Source organism: Culicoides brevitarsis, chromosome 3 (assembly GCF_036172545.1).
Source record: "Culicoides brevitarsis isolate CSIRO-B50_1 chromosome 3, AGI_CSIRO_Cbre_v1, whole genome shotgun sequence".
NCBI classification, from domain to species: domain Eukaryota; kingdom Metazoa; phylum Arthropoda; class Insecta; order Diptera; family Ceratopogonidae; genus Culicoides; species Culicoides brevitarsis.
Window position 1 is genome coordinate 17410764 of NC_087087.1, and position 20949 is coordinate 17431712.

General features: G+C 28.8%; 2 protein-coding genes across 3 annotated transcripts in view; one reads left to right on the forward strand and one right to left on the reverse strand.

Annotated features, from left to right (window-relative positions):
* The first annotated feature begins 2650 nt into the window (after positions 1–2650).
* LOC134835258 (FERM domain-containing protein 8) lies at positions 2651–8879 on the forward strand. The gene is made up of 7 exons (XM_063850130.1): positions 2651–3443; positions 5231–5998; positions 7112–7273; positions 7339–7527; positions 7595–7823; positions 8466–8643; positions 8708–8879. Exons 1-7 carry the CDS (start codon positions 3247–3249, stop codon positions 8830–8832), a joined length of 1848 nt encoding a protein of 615 aa, XP_063706200.1. The 5' UTR covers positions 2651–3246; the 3' UTR covers positions 8833–8879.
* Positions 8880–12113: 3234 nt separating this feature from the next.
* Positions 12114–20949, reverse strand: part of LOC134833849 (M-phase inducer phosphatase-like) — a 151296-nt gene continuing 142460 nt past the window's right edge. Inside the window, exons 1-3 of one of the 2 annotated variants that reach the window (XM_063848322.1) lie at positions 19099–19140; positions 13385–14719; positions 12114–12917 (exon numbers count right to left, since the gene is read on the reverse strand). In XM_063848322.1, coding sequence (XP_063704392.1) covers positions 12638–12917; positions 13385–14719; positions 19099–19139 — 1656 coding nt within the window. In that variant the 5' untranslated portion in view covers position 19140 and the 3' untranslated portion in view covers positions 12114–12637. Of the gene's footprint in view, positions 12918–13384; positions 14720–19098; positions 19141–20949 lie in introns of those variants that run through there. The other variant, XM_063848321.1, reaches the window with a different exon arrangement.

Consider the following 20949-nt stretch of genomic DNA (forward strand, 5'->3'; position numbering starts at 1 on the left):
TAGTAGGCGTTTAGAACCCAAACCAAAACTTTTTTCAGTAGTTTTTTGCAATCTTAAAGAAAAATCTACTCTCTGCTCCGGCCTGAAACTTTGAACTTTCAGTGCACCGGGGCGCTATTGTTACCTGTAGACTTCGTCCTACGTACTCGTCGAAATTGTTTTTATTTTTAAAATTGAAAATCCTCTCTCGAAAGCAGGCTTGTCTAATCTAGATCGAAATCTAGGCGACAGATCAGATCATGAATTGATTTTTGATTGCAAATTTAATCAAAAATTTTCCACCCTTAACTTTTTTGATTTGATATGATCTAAAAACTGATTTAAATCAAAATTAGTTAAGGGTTGAACATTTTTTGATTAGGTTTGCAAATCAAATCAAATGTTTTGTGATTTGATATGATGCATGCAAAATAGATCAGATTGTGATTTGATTCTTAGATCATTGATCTAGATTATACAAGCCTGCTCGAAAGTATAACATCATTAACTTAATGCTTTGCAAAAAGAGTCGTTCTGAACTTCTCTTGTCAAATAGTCTAGAAATCTGAAATCGCTTCGTCTCAGTAGGGGGTACGGGTAGGGTTTACTAGACCTAGTCTAGTATGGCTCGCACCGCGGTCTCTAAAGAGTCCTATTGTACTGTATACTGTGAAATCGTAAGCTTTCTCAGTAAGCGCCGAGGAATGGATCTTAGCTTTTGACCTGTCATCCCAAGCATTCAAGACCCCAGGGCCTTAAAAAATGGTCCCACTGGGCTCTTCAAAAAACGTAAGGTTGTGATTCGTCCACCGTTGTTAATATTTCTGTCAAGTATTCCGGTGCCAGACTATTCTTGGCTTTGTCGATAAGTTTCATAGCGTTAAAGTAAACTCTTTGCTTCACGTCAAGTAACTCCGTGTCGTTCAGCATACTCTTCACATTCGCATATTCATCTTTAAATAGAATCGTTCAAGGTGCCTTGTTACATATCTTATGAGTCGCCTTCGTATCATCGTCAAAATTAAGGATAGAAAAAAGTTGTCTCGACAATGTCATTTTCTGTCCTTAAAATTCTGTCAAAAATATGCTAAATCAACTAAATTGTATCATCAGTAGTCAAAAATACAGTAGCAATTTGTAGTTAAATCTTTATCTTGCTACATGTTTTTAACTGTTGAACAAAGTACGATAAATAACAAGAAACAATTCGAAGCAAAATATTTTCACGAATGTTAATCTGTTGCGAAAATACTGAAAATTAATCTGACGGAATTTCATTTATTTACAATTTCCTGGAAACACAAGTTTCAAAAGTTTCGCTCAACCATTCGAGAAATTAATAAAATTCGAATTACTTTTCCACGCTGTAAAACCGAATCCCAAGTTCAGTGATATTCAACCTACAATAACAGCATTTTATTTATTTAGTGCTGGAATGCGTGCCACAATAATCTCGTAGAAAACAATTTTAGCAGGCTTTTTCGTCTCCCCGCGGCTATAAACGTAATAAACATTAAAACGTAGGTACACAAACAGCTGTAACGCCGTAACGATTGTTAACGCGTACACGACGAGTCCCCCACAAATGTTGCAATTTTTTGAGTGATGATCCCGCAGTATCATGATTTCCCATTAACTGTTAAATTAAATGCCATGCCGTAGACTTGGTATTTTTTTTATATCTCTTTTTCTGTCTTCCGCCTGCTTTTTAGATGTTATTATTATTATTTTTCTAGGCGAGAAACATTGTGCGAGTTGTTGATATTTTTGCAAAGCAGACGAAAAGTAAATGGGAAAGGTAATAAAGTTGGCTAGAAGAATAAAGGAAAGTTGTCGAAAAATATTTAAAGTAGGCCAAAGTGGATTTTTTTGTGGTAAAATAAAATTTATGGAAATTTTATTTATTTTTTTAATGTTTTTTTTTTAAATAATTAATTTTAATTTTAATAAAAACCTCCAATTTATAATAAAATTATCCTCAAAATCTAATTCAATCCAAACTAAGCAAAAATAATTGAAAAAAAAAACTTTAAAAATTTTAGTTTAGTTAAATTTAATTTTCTTTTTATTTTTGATTTATAAAAAAAATCTTTTTTAAATTTTTGGTACCTTTAGTTTTATTTTAATATTTAAAAAATGAAAAATAGCTTTAAAAACAGCTCAAAAGAGCTTTTCTTTAAATATTCCACAAAACGCCTTTTTTAAAATTTGAATGAAACCGTAAAGAATAGACCAATTACATTTAATGACCTTTTTGAACATAAAACGTAGATTTTTGTCTGTTTTACGAGCCTGTTGTTTCTCATTTTTCGCCATTCTTTTCATTTATTCGCATTGTACACCGAAAAATAACGAGTCATAATTTTAAGACGGCTCATGAAAAAGTTAACAAAGACTAGTTTTACAAAAGAAAAAATACTTTTAAAATTAACAAAAAAAAGAAAATTCAAAGTAACATAAAAATAACGAATTGAATTTTCGAATCGCGCAACAATGTTGCATTATCCTTGCAACGTAATTTCAAACAAAAAATGAGAGAAAAATTTGCTTTTTACTCTCTCTGTCAACGTGCATTGGAAATCTGACTGGAAGGTGAAAACTTTTGCTATTTTGACACTTCCTCATTCGCAGTGGAAAATCCTGTCTCTCAATACATCAATAGCGACGTGAAAATTTTTAATCATCCTTAGGTATTTTTTTCGCACAAAAATCCAGGAAAATCGCTCACAAAACCTGCGAAAATTGTGAAAAAGTGTTCCTCGAAGTTTCGCGCAACGTAAAAACATGAAATTCACGTAAAAAGTGCTTGCAAAATGTGAAAATTTCGTGAAACAAAGAGACACAGAAAACACTTTCTCATCTATTATGGTGGTGGAATATCGATTTTTATCATGAAGAAATATTTTCCTTGAAAATCAGATGTTCATTTGAAGTTTCTTTGTGCGAGTGAAAAATTTTTGTGTTTTTTCCGAGGAAAATTTTTGATTTTTGTAGAGAAATAGGATCAAAAATTAGTTTAAATACAGTCAAGTTGCCAATTATTCGCACAAACATAAGTATCGAGACTTCTTGGAAATCTTGTTGAAAAAAGAAAAATGGACGAAAAGTGAAAATTCTTTGCAATAAGTTGTTCAGAAAGAATTTAAAAAGGGTTTCGAGCAATAAAGAATTACAAAAAAATGAATGAACATTAAAAATAAGAAAAAAATGTTCTCACGTGAATTCAGGGGAATTGCATAGAGAACGAGAACTACGAGGACGACCATCATGGAGTCTGTAACTAAAAGCAGTAATTACCAAAGTTCAAACGGTAGTGGTGCCGGAAACAATAATAATGATATTGGCAAGTCAAGTAGCTCAAAGCAGCAGCAGCAGCAGCAACAACAGTTAGCTAGCACAAATTATGTCAATGTAGTTCCAATTCAATATCAGCGGAGGAAGTATTCGCAACCAATTGACTATCAGTAAGATTTTTATTTATTTTTTATGCCCTTTGGATAAAAAATGGGTGAGATTGATTTGTAAAAGGAACTATAATGGATTACTAAAGAATCAAATAAAAGCCTACAATGAATTTTCTAATAATTTAATGCCTAATTCTAAATAGAAAAGAAGCCAAAAAACTGTTAAATTTAACTGTTCAAAACTAAGGGATTTGTAAGCTCAGTTCACCCACAGTATTCAATTCAAAATTAATGGACAGACCAAAGCTAATTAACATTATCAAACAAGAATAGTTTATCACGGTATCACGCTAAAATATTTCTTGGCTCTTTGCAACTACAAGGGTACTTGATATAACATGTTAAAAAACTCCTCGAAGCCTTTTGTACAATATCCCTGCAATTCGATTTCTTGTCCTGCAAGCTTTGTAACTGTTCTAAAAGCTCGTCTAGTGACATAATTCCAGCTCAGGTCACAGTCACTTGACATCATTGACAAACACAGGTCGGTTGGGTTGCAGATTAAGGCTTGTTAACCAAGAAAACGTCCCATTCAAATTTAGAGCCAAATGAATGTTCAAAAGAGTTGCAAGGCTAAGATCAAAGTTTATTAACTATTTTGATTTATTCATAAAGATTATGTAATTATTTACAAAATCCTGAAAAATGATCATGTTTTTTAACACTCTTTTACTAAAATTTTTTAAAATAATCATACAAAGCCCGGAGGTGTCATCAAATATCGTGTAGAACATCTCAAGCATTAAATTTAGCGCCGGAGATGGGCAAAAATCAGTTTCTGAGAGCAGGGAGCTCATCCGGAAGCAAAAAGTGTTTGTTGAGTACGAACAATGTCGTCAATAGAGCCTAGTATCAATATCAAGATGTGAATCGATTTCAGATTTTTGATATTTATTATGTTCTTACAGCCCAAAAACACTGTTCTGAACTGATTTTATTAACATTCACTTATCCGGAAGTAAAACGGGTAAGGGGAGAAGACTCATATTAATTTATGCCTGTTTCAGGCCCTTTCAGAGGCCATCCCGATTTCTACCCAAATGAAATTGTATCGGGCTGGAATCAATGAAATATCTTAAATTTAGTGTTTAACACAAAAATTCCTTCGCAATTTTATTTCTTGTCCTGCAAAAAAGCTTGTTTTTTTTGTAACAGCACTTTTTTCTTCAATCGCTCATAAATTTCCGAGTTTAGCAGTGATCAGATTTTTTGCGCAGCTCAGTCCAAAGTTTTCACAGTCATTTTAATGACGCCATATTCACTAAACGATAAAGTAATTTCAGTGGGACGTTTTCTTGGTTAACAAGCCTTATACTTAAACAATTTCCGGAAAAAAATTGTTTTTGAATGTTGCGATGCTCTTCGGACCCATTGAAGAATTTATTACTTAAGGAATCAATTTGATTTCTGCAAAAGCTAAATTTAAAGAGTTAAAATGAATTACTTTATTAGAGGTCAAATCGACCACTTGAGTGATGAGATTATTTGAGAAGACCAGAAAATTATTTCCAATGGTCAATTTGACTCTCGAGGTATTCATCAGTTTCCATAAAAGGTCATTTTTATTCTTTAAGAAGTAAATTAATACCTTGTGATTTGAGTACTTAATTTAACCTCTGTAAGGGAATGAACCTCCTTAAGCTTAAAGAGATAAAATATTAAATCAATTATAGGATCAGCAAATTTACTTACCTGGTAAACTTGTCTCCTTAGGGATCAATCTCATCCGTTTTTCATCCGCAGGGTAAACAATTCAGATTTTTTAATTTTTTTTTCTCCTCATTTAGAACTCGTCTCGTTTACGGTGATTACTCTCAGCAACAAGGAGCCAATAGTCGCGGCGAGTATTCTTTGTCGTCGACGCCCGTGCCATTGCAAGGTCAACAAGACACCGACAGCCTAGCGAACTCCATCGTCTCAGGCGCCATTTCGCCCGTGCCGAATGCAAACAGTGCAACGATGCAACGCGTGATTTCGACAAATCAAATTTGTCTCGATGGCAATGGAAACGCCGCCGCTGCCGCCAGTATGCAACAATTGCAAGTACAACAACAACAACAGGACGACCAACAACAATCATCTAGTAGCTTTTCGATAAATAATAATAGTAACAATAATTATAACACACCAAATTCGGCGCCGGCTGCTGGTGTGGCATACGCGAGTAGTAATGTGCCACCGGTGACAGTGCCGCGACCCATGCAAAAGGTCATTCCGACGGTAGTGTATCTGATGTCGCGCATTGCGGTCCACATGGAAATTGAAGGCACATCGTTGTGTCCGGCGCAAGTGATGCTCGCTGCGGCATTGGGATGTGAGGAATTGGGCATCTCGAATAAGTTGCTGGCACAAAGTGTTTTTGGACTGTGGATGTTGAGTCCGTTGCTGGAGATCCAATTGAAGCCGCATCATAGGCCGTATGCCGTGCGAGTTGCTTGGTCGAAGCTGATTGAGCAGTACAGCAACGGGAATGGCATGACACGGAAAAATGACGATCCCATGATTACGCTACGACGAAATGTCTTTTATCCAAGGAAGGAGGAAGAAAAGTTGAAGTAAGTAATTTTTTGACAGGGCGATTTTAATGATTTAGTACCGTTATTGTAAAAAATTTGTGGTTAGCAAGGATTTAATTAATTTTTACCAACATTACATTAAAAAAGAAATTCTTAGATAATTTCAATGAATTTAGACCAAAAAAAATTGTACAACAAATAAAAAAAAATTTTAGTAATCAATATTAATTAGTTTAAAAAAATAGTAAAAAAAAATAAAAAGTTCTCAAAAATTTTAATTTTTTAAGCCTTGAACAAATTATTTTAAATATTCTAGGATTCGATTTATGAATACCATAATGTAGATAATTTTTATGGAAAAAATAATCCGTTCTATTAACGAAAATAGGTTTTAAAATTCGTTTTATTAACATTTTTACGTTAAACTTTTGAATTTTTAACGAAATTTTGAACAAAATTTTTGAGAATCTATAATTTTGATGAATATTATTTAATTTATTTTATGAGAAATAATTTTAATTTTTTCTGAATATTTGCTTTAGAAAAATCAAAAAATTAATGGAAAATTTTTGTTCTATTAACTTCAAAATTGATGTTCCATTAACTATTAGCATTTTTTGAATTTGTTTTTTTTTTTCATAAGAATTATCTACTTTACGGTAATTTGTTTTTGTAATTTTGCATCAATTTAAAAATTTTTAAATTAATTTATATTGTTTAAGAACATAAAAAAATAAATAAGTATTAGAAGAAAATTATAAAAATTTTACAACAATTCATGATAATTTTTTTTTCTTTAATTTAGTTTTTTTTTTTAATTTCATATAAGTTTTAATATGAGTTTTAATAGAAAAAAATTTCTAATTCTAAATTAAGTAACAACTTTTTATAAAATTTTTAATAACATAATGAAGGAAAATGAATTTTTAAATAGAAATTTTTGGTAAAATTCTTATGATTTGGAACTAATTTATTGCTTTGAAATAAAAAAAACATACATAAGATAGTTAATTTCCAAAAAAATTTCTCAGCCTTCGAAACACCAATTTTTTACATTTCATGCGTAAATGAGTGGGTTTGTGCGAAATAACCCCACCAAAAGTGTAAAAACTAAAAAAAAGTACAATTTTTATGATGATCCATTTATTGCAGAGACGCACGAATACTCGAACTGCTGTATGAGGAAGCACGTTACAACGTTTTATACGGACGTTACATCATGGAACCCGCACACTCAATTATGCTCGGTGGAATTCAAGCACGCATCGAATGTGGCCCTTACAACGCTAATCTGCACACGACAAGTTATTTTAGGTAACTTACCCCTTTTTTTTTTTGCCGAAATCTAGAAAAAAATAATAAAAAAATTAATTTTTCAGAGAGAATCAATCGCGATTCTTGCCTGCACACGTCGCCAAAAACACAAATTGGTCTTGGCTTCCAATCAGTCGAAGGACTTCCGCCGAGGTAAAGTTGCTCGAGCAGTTCAAACGGGTTCCGACATCGGCAACGACACGCAAACTCATGCGAAAATACCTTGAATTTTGTTGGGCGCTTCCATTTTATGGGTAAGTCTTCGGGTTTTCCCTGAAAAAAATTAAAGAAAAAATATAAAAAAAAATTATTTTTTTGCAGTGCTGCATTCTTTCATGGCCAAGTCGAGCAACCAGTGAGAGGTCTTATGAGTCTACTAGCGCAAAAGGACAAACCCGTGCTAATTGCCATCAATGAACGGGGCATCTTCATCATTGATCATGCGGAATCGACACTTTTACTCGGACTGCGATACGAAGAATTCTCGTGGGATTTTGCGAAACCTAACAATCCGGATGATCCAGAGTGTCTCCCTTGTATATTTTTAGAGGTATTTAATTTTTTGTTTTTTTTTTAATTTAATTTTTTATTTAGGCCGCTCCAAATAAAAATAAAAAATAAAGTCCAATGTCCCATTCAAAAAGTCAAAAATCCAATGGGGCAAAATAAAAAAAGAGTTAAAAATTTTATCAAAATTGATCGTTTTTTGTTGTATTTTCATAATTTTTTAAGACATTTTAAAAAAATTTATAAAAAATTTTTAATTATTTTAATTTTTGTTTTGAAAATCATATTTTAACTTGAATTTTCTTCTCTAAAAAAATTTTTCATAAAATTACTGAATTTTTTTTTTCAAATTTTTTTGACAGTTATTTTTTATGAAATTTTAATTTTTCAATTTTTAACTTAAAATGATCTAAAATCAATTTTTAATTTGAAAGTTTCAAAGAAGATTATTAAAAAACAACAAAAATATTGATCAACGATAAAAATTACTAAAATTTTGTCATTTTGTATGAAAATAAGTATTTCAAATTTTTTTTTTATTTTGCCCCCCCCCACATTTTATTTTCAAAAATTTTGGACTTTATTTTTGATTTTCATTTGGAGCGGCCTTAATCGAAAAAAAAAAAATTTAAATTTTAATAAATAATTAATTAATAAATAATTAATTAAAATATTTTTTTTCTAGTTCGACGCTGTGGAAAATGGCATTAGCGTTACAAAATTAATCCAAGTATTCTCGAAGCAAGCTGCCATGATGGACGCTCTAATATCACATTTTACGGAGCAAATTAAGCGACGAAAGGAGAGTAACGCTAGTGTAGAAAATACTCCTCAAATGCCAGCATTAGATCCAGAAAATGATGGTAAATTTTAATTTTTTTCTTAAAATTCTTAAAAAATTCATTAAAAAATTAAATTTTGTTGCAGAACCAAATCCAATCCAAAACAGCGGCAACGGTGTTCTCTGCAACAAATTATCCAAGTTAATCACAATTACATTTGAAGGCGGTCGATGTATTGGACAGATGGGTTCTCTATCGATTAGTTATTAGTACGTAAGGATAGATTTAAACATTTCTTTCATTAATTTTTAATAAGAAAAAAATAAACAAGGAAAAACGACAAAAAAATCTTATTTAGCGACATAGCATTAGAGAAAAATAAAAGAAAATTGTAAAATACATACAAATAAATAAATTAATAAAAATATAAGGGAAAAATAATTTTTAATGTGTTTTTATTTATTATTTTGCTAATGTTCGATTTTTTTTAGTTAAAATTAATTTTAATTTTTTTAAATAAAAATTTTAATATTTTTAGGTGGTAATTTAATTTATTTTCCTCACAAGGATTTTTAGAAGACATTTTTATACAAACAAAAATTAAAGGAGTGGTCTTTTTAATTCTTGATCAAAAATTTCACAAATTTTTAATTGTAAAAAATCGTTTTATTTTTATAATTTTTCTATTTAAATAATTTAATTAATTTATGGGTTTTTGAACCAAATTAGATTCAATTTGAAGAAAAAAAATTAACAAAAATATTTATATTCGCACCTCAAACTTATTTTCTTAATTTTAGGCCTTTTTAAGGAGTTCAAAAAAACAAAAAAAAAATCGTAAAATATTTAATTTGACTGCTCAAAATATTTTTCTTCACTTTTTCATATTTAATCATTAAAATCTTTAGATAAAAGCCAAAACAAAAATCCCAAATGTTTCATGTTTCATAGGCTTTCTGAACAGTAGGTACTCGATTAGGTAGGATGTATATCGAGTATCTTTTAGTGTAAAAATGTTTTCTCAATAATTGTCAAGAAGCTTACATATTTTTAACATAAATTTTGAAAATTAGGAGGGATGAATATTTTTCTTTACAAAATTGATCATTTTTCACTAAAAATTTAAAATGTATGAAAATATCGAATTTTAAAATGGTTTTAAAGGAAATTTTGATCGTTTTCAAAAGAATTTAGGTCAAAAATGTATTAAAATTTGAAATTTTTCTTACATTTTAGATTTAGATACTCGATATCCCACCTGGGATTTTCAGAAAAAAATAGGTAGGAGGAAACCTGAAACATTTAGGACTATTGTTTTGGCCTAAATATAAAAAGAATCTTTTATGAAAATATTTCGAAAATTTTAACTGTTGAAATTTTACCTCATTATTAGAAGAGATTTTTTTAAATTTCTTTTTAAATTCAGAATTAAATTAAATTTTGGATTAAAGTTTCAACGACCATTACAAATGAAGGCGCTATTCTCGATCGGAAGTGCACCGATTCCGAACACCGGTTTTTCCATTCCGATTGATGGAACCGAGACGAATGAAAGTGATAAGTCGCCAGATGGCGATACAGGCACGTTGTCAATATCCTGGTTGGAGCCACCAAAACGGATGTGCGTCAAAAATTTGGAACTAAATTTGAGACGAATGAAAGTGATAAACTACCGTACTTCCGGATTGGTGGCGCTGTTCCCGGATATGGACTTTCCGGAAATTGATGAGCGCCACAGGAAAGACAGCGGAATATTTCAGAACTAATGCAGAGACATCACAATGGAAGTGGTGAGTAGCTGAACTAAGACTATTTTATCAATTTCATTCGTCTCATATTCGAATTTCAGTCCGTTACTGTCTTAAAATAATTTTTAAGCCTTTTTATTAAAAATTTTATTTTTTTTATTAAAAAAAATCATAATGTTTTAACTGATCGACATTAAAGTGAACAAATTTTATCAAAATATTTAAATAAAAATTTTAAATATTAATTTAATTTTTCTAATTTTTGAATCAATAAATCCAATTAAAAATTTATTTTTAATTAACGATAAAAGTTTGAAGATCTTTGCATATTCCACAAAATTTTTTAAAGCTAAAAAATCGTCTTTTAACGAATTATTTTGTCCTTTTTTTCAAAGTAAAAATCATCAATGATACTTACGAAAATTTAAACCATCAAAGCGAACCAATTCCAACAGCAAAAAAAAAAATATTTAAAAAATAAAAACAAATAATATTTAATTTTTTTATCAATTGAAAACGATTTTTTTTATTCATGTTTTTATATAAAATTTCCACTTAATTTATAATTAATAACTTGGATATAAACAATGATATATTTCCTTGTTATACGTTTAAAATTAAATGTTTTAAATGCATTGATTTCATTTGTCTTTTTTCCTAGCTTTTTCTTACAGAGAAAACCAGTTCTTATCTATATGTGTATTTACATCGAGTGTTTTTTTTTTGAGATAAATAGTTCCTTAAAATTACTTAGACTAATTATTTTATTTTTTTGAAATTATCTAAAACAAATAATACTAGTAAAATTTTTCGTGACATAACAATTTTTATTTTTTCTTAGTTTTTTTTTCTCTTATAGATTTTCTATTATTTTCTTTTATTAATTAATTTTTTTTCTCCTAAAATCTAATAAGGGTCATGATGATATATGCACTTTTCTCTTTAATATTTAAGTGATTCTAATTAATCGAATCAATTTATTTTTTTTTAATATTTATTTCTATGTCAAATTATTTATTTTTTTTAATACTATTATCATCTTCATTAATCTTAGTTTTGTTTTCACTGTGTCATAATTTTGTCGCAATTTTTTATCAATCAGATACTGATCAAATAAATTTTATTTTTAAATAATAAAAATTAGAAAAAAAAAGTTTTTTAAAAAATTATACAAAAAAAAGAAGAAAAATTGAGAGATCCATAAATACATTTTTCTTTTTTTTTCTTTTCGTTTTTGATTTTAGAAAATTCAAATAAATTTTGTCGTGTGTTTTAATTACAAAAAAAATAATAATAATAAAAGTTTCTTTTGATATAAATTTTGAACAATGTTTTAACCTGTTTTTAATTTTTTTTTTTAATTAAATTTAAGCTAAAAGCTCTTATAAAAAAAAGGTTAATATTTAAATGCAAAAGAAAGCCTTTAGCAGCTTTAAGCAGATAAAAATATAAAATATAAAGTGGGTTCTGCAAATAAATTTTTTCAGTCTTCCAAATTTGTTGACTAATTTTTAGTTTTTGTTAAAATTAATAAAATTAAAAAAAAGCTATTGCAATCATTTGGTAAAAAAACGTTAAAAATACGGGAGAAAAGCGGGTAAAAAAGCGCGGGGATCAAACAAAAAATTAAAATAAAAGTAACATAAAATGATAACAAATTAATTGCAAATATTTTTGTTGTCTTCAAAAAAAAAATCTCACTAAAAACATATTTACAACACACAAAAATTATTTGAAATCGCAAGCTCGCGATTAACAAAAAAACACTAAAAAATTATTTTTAATTACAAAGTTTAAGTGTTTTATTTGTTGTAAAGTATAGAAGATAGTTATAAAAAAAAGTTACGAAATATTTACAAGTCAATTGATTCCAGTTGATCCACAAAAATTAATTATTTTTTTTTTTTTGAAGACCAGACCATAAACACATTCACACTACAAATTATTTAGAAAAAAATTTGGATCAACTGGGAAAAAATATTTTTTTTTTTACATCGTTTCAAATATCTTGAATACTTGTCGAACGTGTAAATATTGTACATTACGGGATAAAGCTTTTTTCATCTAACACAAAGCACGATGCTTTTGAGTTTTCTGTCTGTTTTTTTTTTACAATTTCCTTCTACGAGTCTAATTAATTTAAAATTAATCCAAAAGTTATTTTTTACAAGAATCAAAATTGGTGATCACATTTTTTTTCACAACTGATTGTCGTCGGGTGCATTTACTTACAAGTAGTTTTTTTTTCAAGTACGGGGCAAAGTTACTTTTTCATCTGGATGAGTGACTGGCGTTGAATTTTTTTTTGGCTATGCCGGGATTCTTTTTTACAGTACTAAGCGAGATCGGGACTTCGCTAAGGTACCTTTGACGGCAGTTTTTGTGACGCCATCACCGCTCCAGCTGCGGGTCTTTGCACGGAAATGCTTGTACTCGTCGGTGAATTCGGGCTCCAACATTGGACGGTAGGCAATGGGGTCGCACAATTCCGGGTAGGCAGCGAAAAAGTCTTTGTAGCCACCGTGCAGTAAGTAAATTTCGGGATATTGGAGTGCTGGGTAGGAATCTTGGTTGCGTAAGCGATCGTTGTTGCGCAAGAAGCGAGAACTGTAAGTAAAAAAAAGGAAATTTTTATGAGTTTTTGGTTTAAATTGATTTTTTTAAGAGTTTTAAATATTAAATAATTAAAAAAAATATTTATTTTAAAATAAATTAATTAATTAATTATTTTAAAAAAATTATTTAATTTTTTTTTAATTTAAAAATTATTTATTTTAATTAATTATTATTTTTTTTAAATTAATTAAATATTTTAAAAAATTATTTTTATTTAAATAATTATTTTTAAATTAATTTATTATTTTAAAAAATATTTTTATTAATTTATTAATATTTTAAATAATTTTTAAAAAATAAATAAATAAAAAAATATTTTAAAAAATAATAAATTAATTAAAATAAATAATTTTTAAATTTAAAAAATAATTTAAATAAATTTAAAAATAAAAATAATTTTTTAAAATTTTTTTCATTTTTTTTTAAATAAAAAAAAATAATTTGATAAAAATACTTACAGCTTAGGTCCACGTTCCGACGAAAACTCGCAATGGAAGACCAAAATATTCCGTTTTGGTGCATCACTAATCGTTGCGGCACTGGGAGCACTCGAATCCATCAGCACCTTCATAATTTGTTCTTGCATGTACAAATTTTGTGCGCCACGAATATGGCCACCCTCGAATTCATACGGATAACGGCAATCAATGACTTTGAACGAGGCAACTTGGCTATCGAATTCGCCACGTACCAATTTCGCCATCGTATCGGCGGAAATACTCTTGAGATCACTATGACGTCCCTCCATGAGTGGCAGGACAAACGGTTTGCTAAAGTCCCCGATGAGGTTCGGTTCACTGTTGGAGCGTGCCAGGGCACTCATGATATTCGCATCGTTCATGCTGATGCTCTTTTTGAAGAGGGGACGCGATGGCGCCGGAGCTTTAATCACGGCGGCACTGCTCGAAATCGGTGACGAAACCAAAGGCGCGATATTTTCCTGATGCTCGTTGTCATATTTGTAGCGTTTGGAGGCGGGACTGCAAGTTGCTGGTGGCTCGGGACGTTTAAAGCAAACTTTCGACGAATACGGCGTCGTGTTTTGGGTCATCGAGGAACGAATGGGCGTCAAAGCTTGACGTGGCGTCGACGGTTTCTCGGGCGTAACTTTTTTCGCATCAAACAAATTTCGTGCCCGATTGATGATATTGCTCTCGTTCATGCTGAGACTTCGTCGGGCAATGGGCATCGGTCGTTCCGGGGTATTGCGCACCGCTTTGATGTCCCCACTTAGTAACGAACTCAAATCCGTTGGCATGTGGGTGTCTTCGTCATCGTCTTCCATATCAAACAAATCCATATATTCGTCGGCGTCGGCAGCCGAACCCACCGATCCACTCGAGAGACTGTGAAAAATTCTAATACTATTCGTTTTGGGGCTCTTGCGGGGCGTTTTTCGTGGTGCCACGCCCGACGGGGCCGCAAATTGAAATCCTTGCGTCTTTTCGGCGGCATGATAACCGGAATCCATGGAACTCGATGTTTCGTAGATTGTTTGCACGAGAGAGAATCTGTTTGATACTGGACTAGTTTCGAGTGAGAGCAAGGTCTCGTCATCACAGGGACTGATGGGGCAGGGTCCGGGCGAGCGACGTGGACTATTGCCCGGGTAAAAAGACGCTTCGTCGTCTTCTTTTTCTGGCGTTGTCGCGCATTCGTCACCAACTGCCTCGAATTCCATGTGAAGAGGTGCAATGTTGAGGCGTCGTTGGACGCTGCGGGCACGTTGCTCGGCATGGCGGCTCGTTGGTGACTGTTCCGCCGAATTTATGGTGAAAGCATTTGACATTAAGCTGCAAAAAACGAGAAAAAAAAGGGAACATTATTTTACAAGTTCAAGGTTTTACGAGGAAAAAATCTATTGTTCTATTTTATATTTACAACAACATGAGCAATTGAATGCCAAAAAATCAGGTATTCAAAAAAAAAAATTCACAAAGGGTGTCGTCACGAAATTCACGGCGAATAAAAGATTCGCGCCTTGTTCGAATGCATTAAAACCATGCAGTGACACACAAAAATTGCCTATTATCCTTCTTGGCACATACGTCATACAGAGCATTGCTTGCTTTGTTAAACCCAAAATTATAAGGGGAAAAATTCTTATTTTGAACTTTACAATAAGAAGTCGAACAAAAAATTATTTTAAAAAATTTTTCGAGGGCAATCAATGCAATTTTTTATTTTTTTTTTAAACACTATAATTTTAATTTTCATTAAAAATTTTTTTTAAATTTTTTTTACGTACCGTTCACACTCAAAAAATTTATGAGCAAAGTCATTTTCTTCATCCTCGAAGAACAACTTTCTTTTGTGACTTTTTGTGTGAAAGCTGCACACATTTTTATTTTTATTTTCTTCGAAGCACATTATTTCATCGGCACCGTAGAATAAATCATTTAATGGAGGCATTTTATATTAGAAATTTATTTTTTTAATTGGAATTTAATTTGATTAAGAGTTCAGTATTTAAAATTATTTTTTTTGCACAATTTAAAACATTTTTCTAGGTCACAGATTTTTTTTAATTGATTTAATTCGATTTTATTGATTTTTTTTTCTAAGTGTTAAAATCGAATTTTTATATTTTTTTTTAAATTTTTTAGTGAAGGATATCTTTCTTGGTCAAGAATTCTCGAAGGACTAACTTCTGTGATGAAATGTTTTAAGAAGGAAGAAGACACGAAAGAAGACAAATAATGCACACAAATACTTGGAAAGGTCATGCTTTGGTATGAGTGTGTTTTGTATGTGTCATGGATACAAAAAGGAAGGTAAGGATGGTCGACACATGTTTCATCATTTTTTTTCTGTGTATTGGTTTTTATTTTATTTTATTTTTAGTAAAGTTTTTGTAAACACACACACATTTTAAATACAGAAAAAATACTAAAAATGTATGAAAGCAGACACAAAAACCCCCTTAGAGATGCGAGAAACGAAATACAGACATGGAACTAACACATCAACGTCAAGCGATGAAGCGAAGTTTGATGAAATTTCAATAAATCCCTTCGTTTTTTGATGATTTCCAATCGTTTCTAATGGAAAAAAATCAAAGAAGCTCCTTAATTCCTCATTTCCTTCACGAAATTTCGGCTTAAATCCGATCCATATCATTTCAAAGTAAATAAGTTGTGCACTTGCAGCTCAACTCATTTTTTTTTTCTTTCTTTCTTTGACCATAAAAACCCTCATTGTTGTAAGGATTAATTTTAAATTTCTTATTTTTATCTTTTTTTTCATCTCAAAAATTTTTTCTTTAATTTTTTTCAGATTTTTAACAAAAATTGTGTTAAAATTGTACAACACCTCCTCCGTAGAAAGACGTGCCAGTAAAATAGAAAAGACAAAAAAATTAATGTACGTGCGGCAAAGAAAAGGTATTGTCCAATTTTTGTGCAATTCTGAAATTTTTATTATCTTGTCGAACATCTCGAGCTCATAAATATTCAAAAAATTTAGGTTAAAATTGCCTCCCACGTTAAATTTTTACTAGTTTTCTACCCACTCAGGTGTTTCCCCAAAAATTTCTTCCAAATATGGATTATTATTATATTTTTTTTTATTTAACTCTAGCAAAAAAAAAAGTAAACATATGTCATCATCATCGTCTCCCACGTACGTTTATTTCTTATTCTTTTCTTCTTATAGAAATTCGCAAAATACTTAAAAGAATATTGCAAAAAAACGTCTCGTGTGTGTTTTTTAATACAAAAATTTGAATGAAATGCCATAAAATAAAAATTTCATGTCTTTTTTTGTTTCTTGCGTTATTTTTTTAAGTCTATTCTGATATTTATATTTTTTTTTGTGTTGCGAGACATCACTGACCTCAGACAACATTTTTGTAGTAGCTTGGTGCTACAGCGGAGCAAGGTGCAAGACATCCATTAACAAACTGTTGTCGGAACATTTATGGACTTGACACAAAAATATTGTGGCAATAAATGAGAATTTTCGTGTTTTTTAGGTGTTAAAAGTTGTTAAAAAGACCAAAAACTAGTTCAAGGTTGTTGTTTGTTGTTGTGGAGATTAATTATCCTTGATAATGGAAAAAAAGACAAAAATTGCTGTCAGTACCTCATCAGTGACATATAAATCATCAGTTTAAGTTATTTATGGAAACTCATCATTTCTAATCAACATTTAATTTTTTTTTATTGATTATTTAAAAAAAATTTTTTTTTTAGGTTTTTATCAGCAGGACTAAAAACAACAAATTAATTAAAATTTAAAACAAAAATTCGAAACAAAGGTGGATTTTACGTCATATGGCAGTAAAGTGAGTGCATTAAACTATTCTTCGAGTCTAACATATCACACACTAGAACCATGCATTTTGTTGTTCCCCTCTACGATGCGGATTGCATTCAGCTGTCAAACTATGTCTCACATCGTGCTATATAAATACGATGAATAACATGCATTGACTACGACGACTGAATGAATGGTTTTCATTTATATATTATTATTTATTTTTATTATTATTGCTGGATTGTAAGTATGAACTGTTAATGATAAAACGCAGAAACTTTATTAATTTTTTTAATTTATAATTTTAAATAATTTATATTTTTTTTATAAATTAAATTTAAATTAATTAATATTAATATTGAAAAAATTATTTAATTTTTTAAATTATTATTTAATTATTTTAATTTAAATTTAAAAAATTTAAATTTTTTTTTTAAATTTTAATTAAATAAAAAAATATAAATAATTTAATTTATTAATTTTAAATTAAATTAAATTAATTATTTTTTTTTAATTTAAAATTAAATTTAAATTTTTAAAAAAAATAATTTTTTTTTTTTTTTAATTTTAATTTTAAATAAAATTAAATTTAAATTAAATTAATAAAATTAAAAAAAATTATTTAATTATTTTAATTTAAATTAAATTTATTTTTTTTTTTAATTTTAATTAAATTAAATTAAATTTATAAAAAAATATAAATTATTTTTGAAATTATAAAATAAATAATTATTTTTGAATTTAATTTTTTTTTTTACAGAAAATCCACACCAAGTGCAAAGTCTACAACTACAAGCATTCGAAACGGTCTCATGAAACTTTTTGATGAATTGAGGTTTTTCAAATTAAATTACTTTAGATTTTGGGATATACTTGTGAATACTGAAAACTCTTAAGTACCTTCTATTAATACTACTACAAGCAAAAAAAAACTCTTGAAAGTTACAAAAATTGTAATTATTCAAGAAATAATAGAAAACTCAAGTAATTTTTAATGAATTAAAGTCAAGAAGTGTTCCTGTACGACCAAAGTCGTCAACTTGCTTGCCGAAGCGTGGATTGCTACGCTAAAATAATGTTGGGGTGAATATAATTGTGTTGTTGTTAATAACATGAAACAACATAAGAAACTATATTACAAGACAATTTTACGTCACTAACTTCATGTATCTAATAATAGCTGCATGGACGTGAAGTTTGAACGATTTCTATCAAACATAAAAATTCATTGTATTATTTTTATTAACTACGAATTCTAAAACATTCATGATTAGGACATATGTTGTAAGCCGTAGTACAGTTCTATGTAATATACATTAAAATTATGTATATAATGAAGGTTCAAAGGCCTTTTGATGGTAGATAGAATTAAAGTCACAAAATTTTTTTAATAGAGTATTTTTTTTCATTTTTGAAAGAATTTATTTAATCGTGAATTTAGATCCGTAATTATGAAGCAATAAATAATAAAAAAAATATATTTTTAGATGATAAAAGATAATTTTTTGACAAGGTTCATATTTTTTCAATATTCATAAAAATTATTTTAAAAAATAATTAAATAAAATAAAATAATTTTAAATTATTTATTTTATAGTAAAAAAAATATTAAAATTAATTTAAAAAAATATTTTGAAAAAAAATCGTTAGTTAGAAAAATTATTTTAAAACACTCCAGGAATTGACTTTGATGCAAATAATGTCACAAAAGATTTTTTCAACTGATTTCAGATTGATTTAATTTTTTTGTCGTTCAAAAGGAAATGCACATGAATAAAAAAATAAATAAATATAAAAGGATTTGCCTTTTCATTTATTTTTTTCCCGTTGTGTGATATTTTTTATTGTTCGTTTCGACGTTCGATTCCGCGATTTTATTTTTTTTTTTTATAAGATTTTTATTCAAGAATCCTACCTTGTGCATTGAAAAAGCAAATCACATGCGTCTGTTTCCATATTATTCCACATTTTAGTTGATTTTTATTTATTTATTTTTTTTTTCTTATAAAAGTTCACTAATTTTTTATATTTTTCTCTGATTTCTTTAAATTTATCGAGTTACTGATAAATTTTTATTTTTTATATATTTTTGTGTCAAGCAGTCATTTTTTTAAATTTTTTTTTGTGTTTTAATTCAATTTTTGTCTTGACTGATGATTTTATGTCAGGAATAGATCATTGTTGTAAAATTTTTTGAATTATTTCACTCGAACACTACTTGACAATTTTTTTCTATCTCCTTATCTTTTTTTTTTCTTCTTCCGTATTATTATTTAATTGCGAACAATTACGTTTCTTCTTCAATTGAAGATAATTATTTTTTTGAAAATTTTGTAATTGAAAATTTTTTTTTGAGGAGCGATCTTTACAACACGGACGTCGAGACTCGAATAATATTTAAAATAATTCTTATAACTCCTCACAGCTCGAAAAATTATATACTTTTATATACAGAACATTGTTTATGTTGTACATCGAGAGCCGGCACATGGGTACATGAGTGTATACGGACAACGTCGTCGTCGTCCCCTTTTTAATCGTATGTAAAAAAAAATTGTACGTCGTCGTACGAGGCACGTAGAAAGACATAAATTTCATAGAGGATCGTGCCTCTAAAGAGTACTTTTGAATCATTGCGATCATAAAATAACATTATATACTCCGGAGTCGTCGATGTAGCAGCAGCATAGAGAGTATATAACGAAGGATGAAGCAAAAAAAAAAAAAAATACTTGATCTTCTTGCATCTCTCTTCGTGCCACTCGTACACTACATAAATCCTGAAATCACTGGCTACACAACGACGACCAACGAATGTAAATAACAATCAGCGAAAAAAAAAGACTGAAATAACAACAACAACAACAACGACAAGAGCATGAATGGGATCGAATATCTTGTTTCTTTTTTTTTATGTGCATGGGTTTTCTCTCGCAGAAACGAGCGAGGTAAATAAATGCAAAAAGATCGAGTTTGGCGAGGACGTTCCTCTTCGTCGATGTTAGATTCTAGCAGAAATTTAATGAAAAGTACAAAGAATTTTTTCATTAAAACCAATTTTTTGTAGAATTTGAGTTAAATTTACTGAAATTTTTGAAAAAAAATATAAATTTCTCAAAAATGCTTCAAAAATGTTATTTCAAAAATTTTACTACTTTTTAAAGAATTTTACTAAATTTTAGTAGAAAATCTGATAAAATAAATAAAATTTCTTTAAAAATAAATGATTCAAAAATTTTTAATAAATTTCAGTAGTACGAAATTTTATTAATTTTTGATTATTTAAATTATTTAAAATAATTAATAAAAAAAAATAAATAAAATTTTTAAATAAATAAATAAATTAAATTATTTAAAAATTAATTTAACTCATTTATTTAAAATTTTGATAATTTAAAAAAAAATAAAATTTTGATAATTTAAAAAAAAATTAAAATTTTGATAATTTTTAAAAATTAAAAAAAAATTGAATCAATTCAGGAAAAAAATATGAAAAAAATTCTATAAAATAAACTATTAAAAAAGGTTCTTCTTAAAAATTATTGGCAAAAAAATGGAATTAACAATTTTTATATGTCTTAATTTTTATTTTTTTAATAATTTTTTAGGAAAATTGCTTTTAAAATCACTTAAAATAAAATAAAATAGATTATTTCTAGAAGGTTAAAGAATTTGATAAGAATGAAAATAAAGGAATAAAGTAAATTAAAAATTAATTTTTAATTTTCATAAACAATAGTATCTTAAAAATTCATATGAGGAAAAA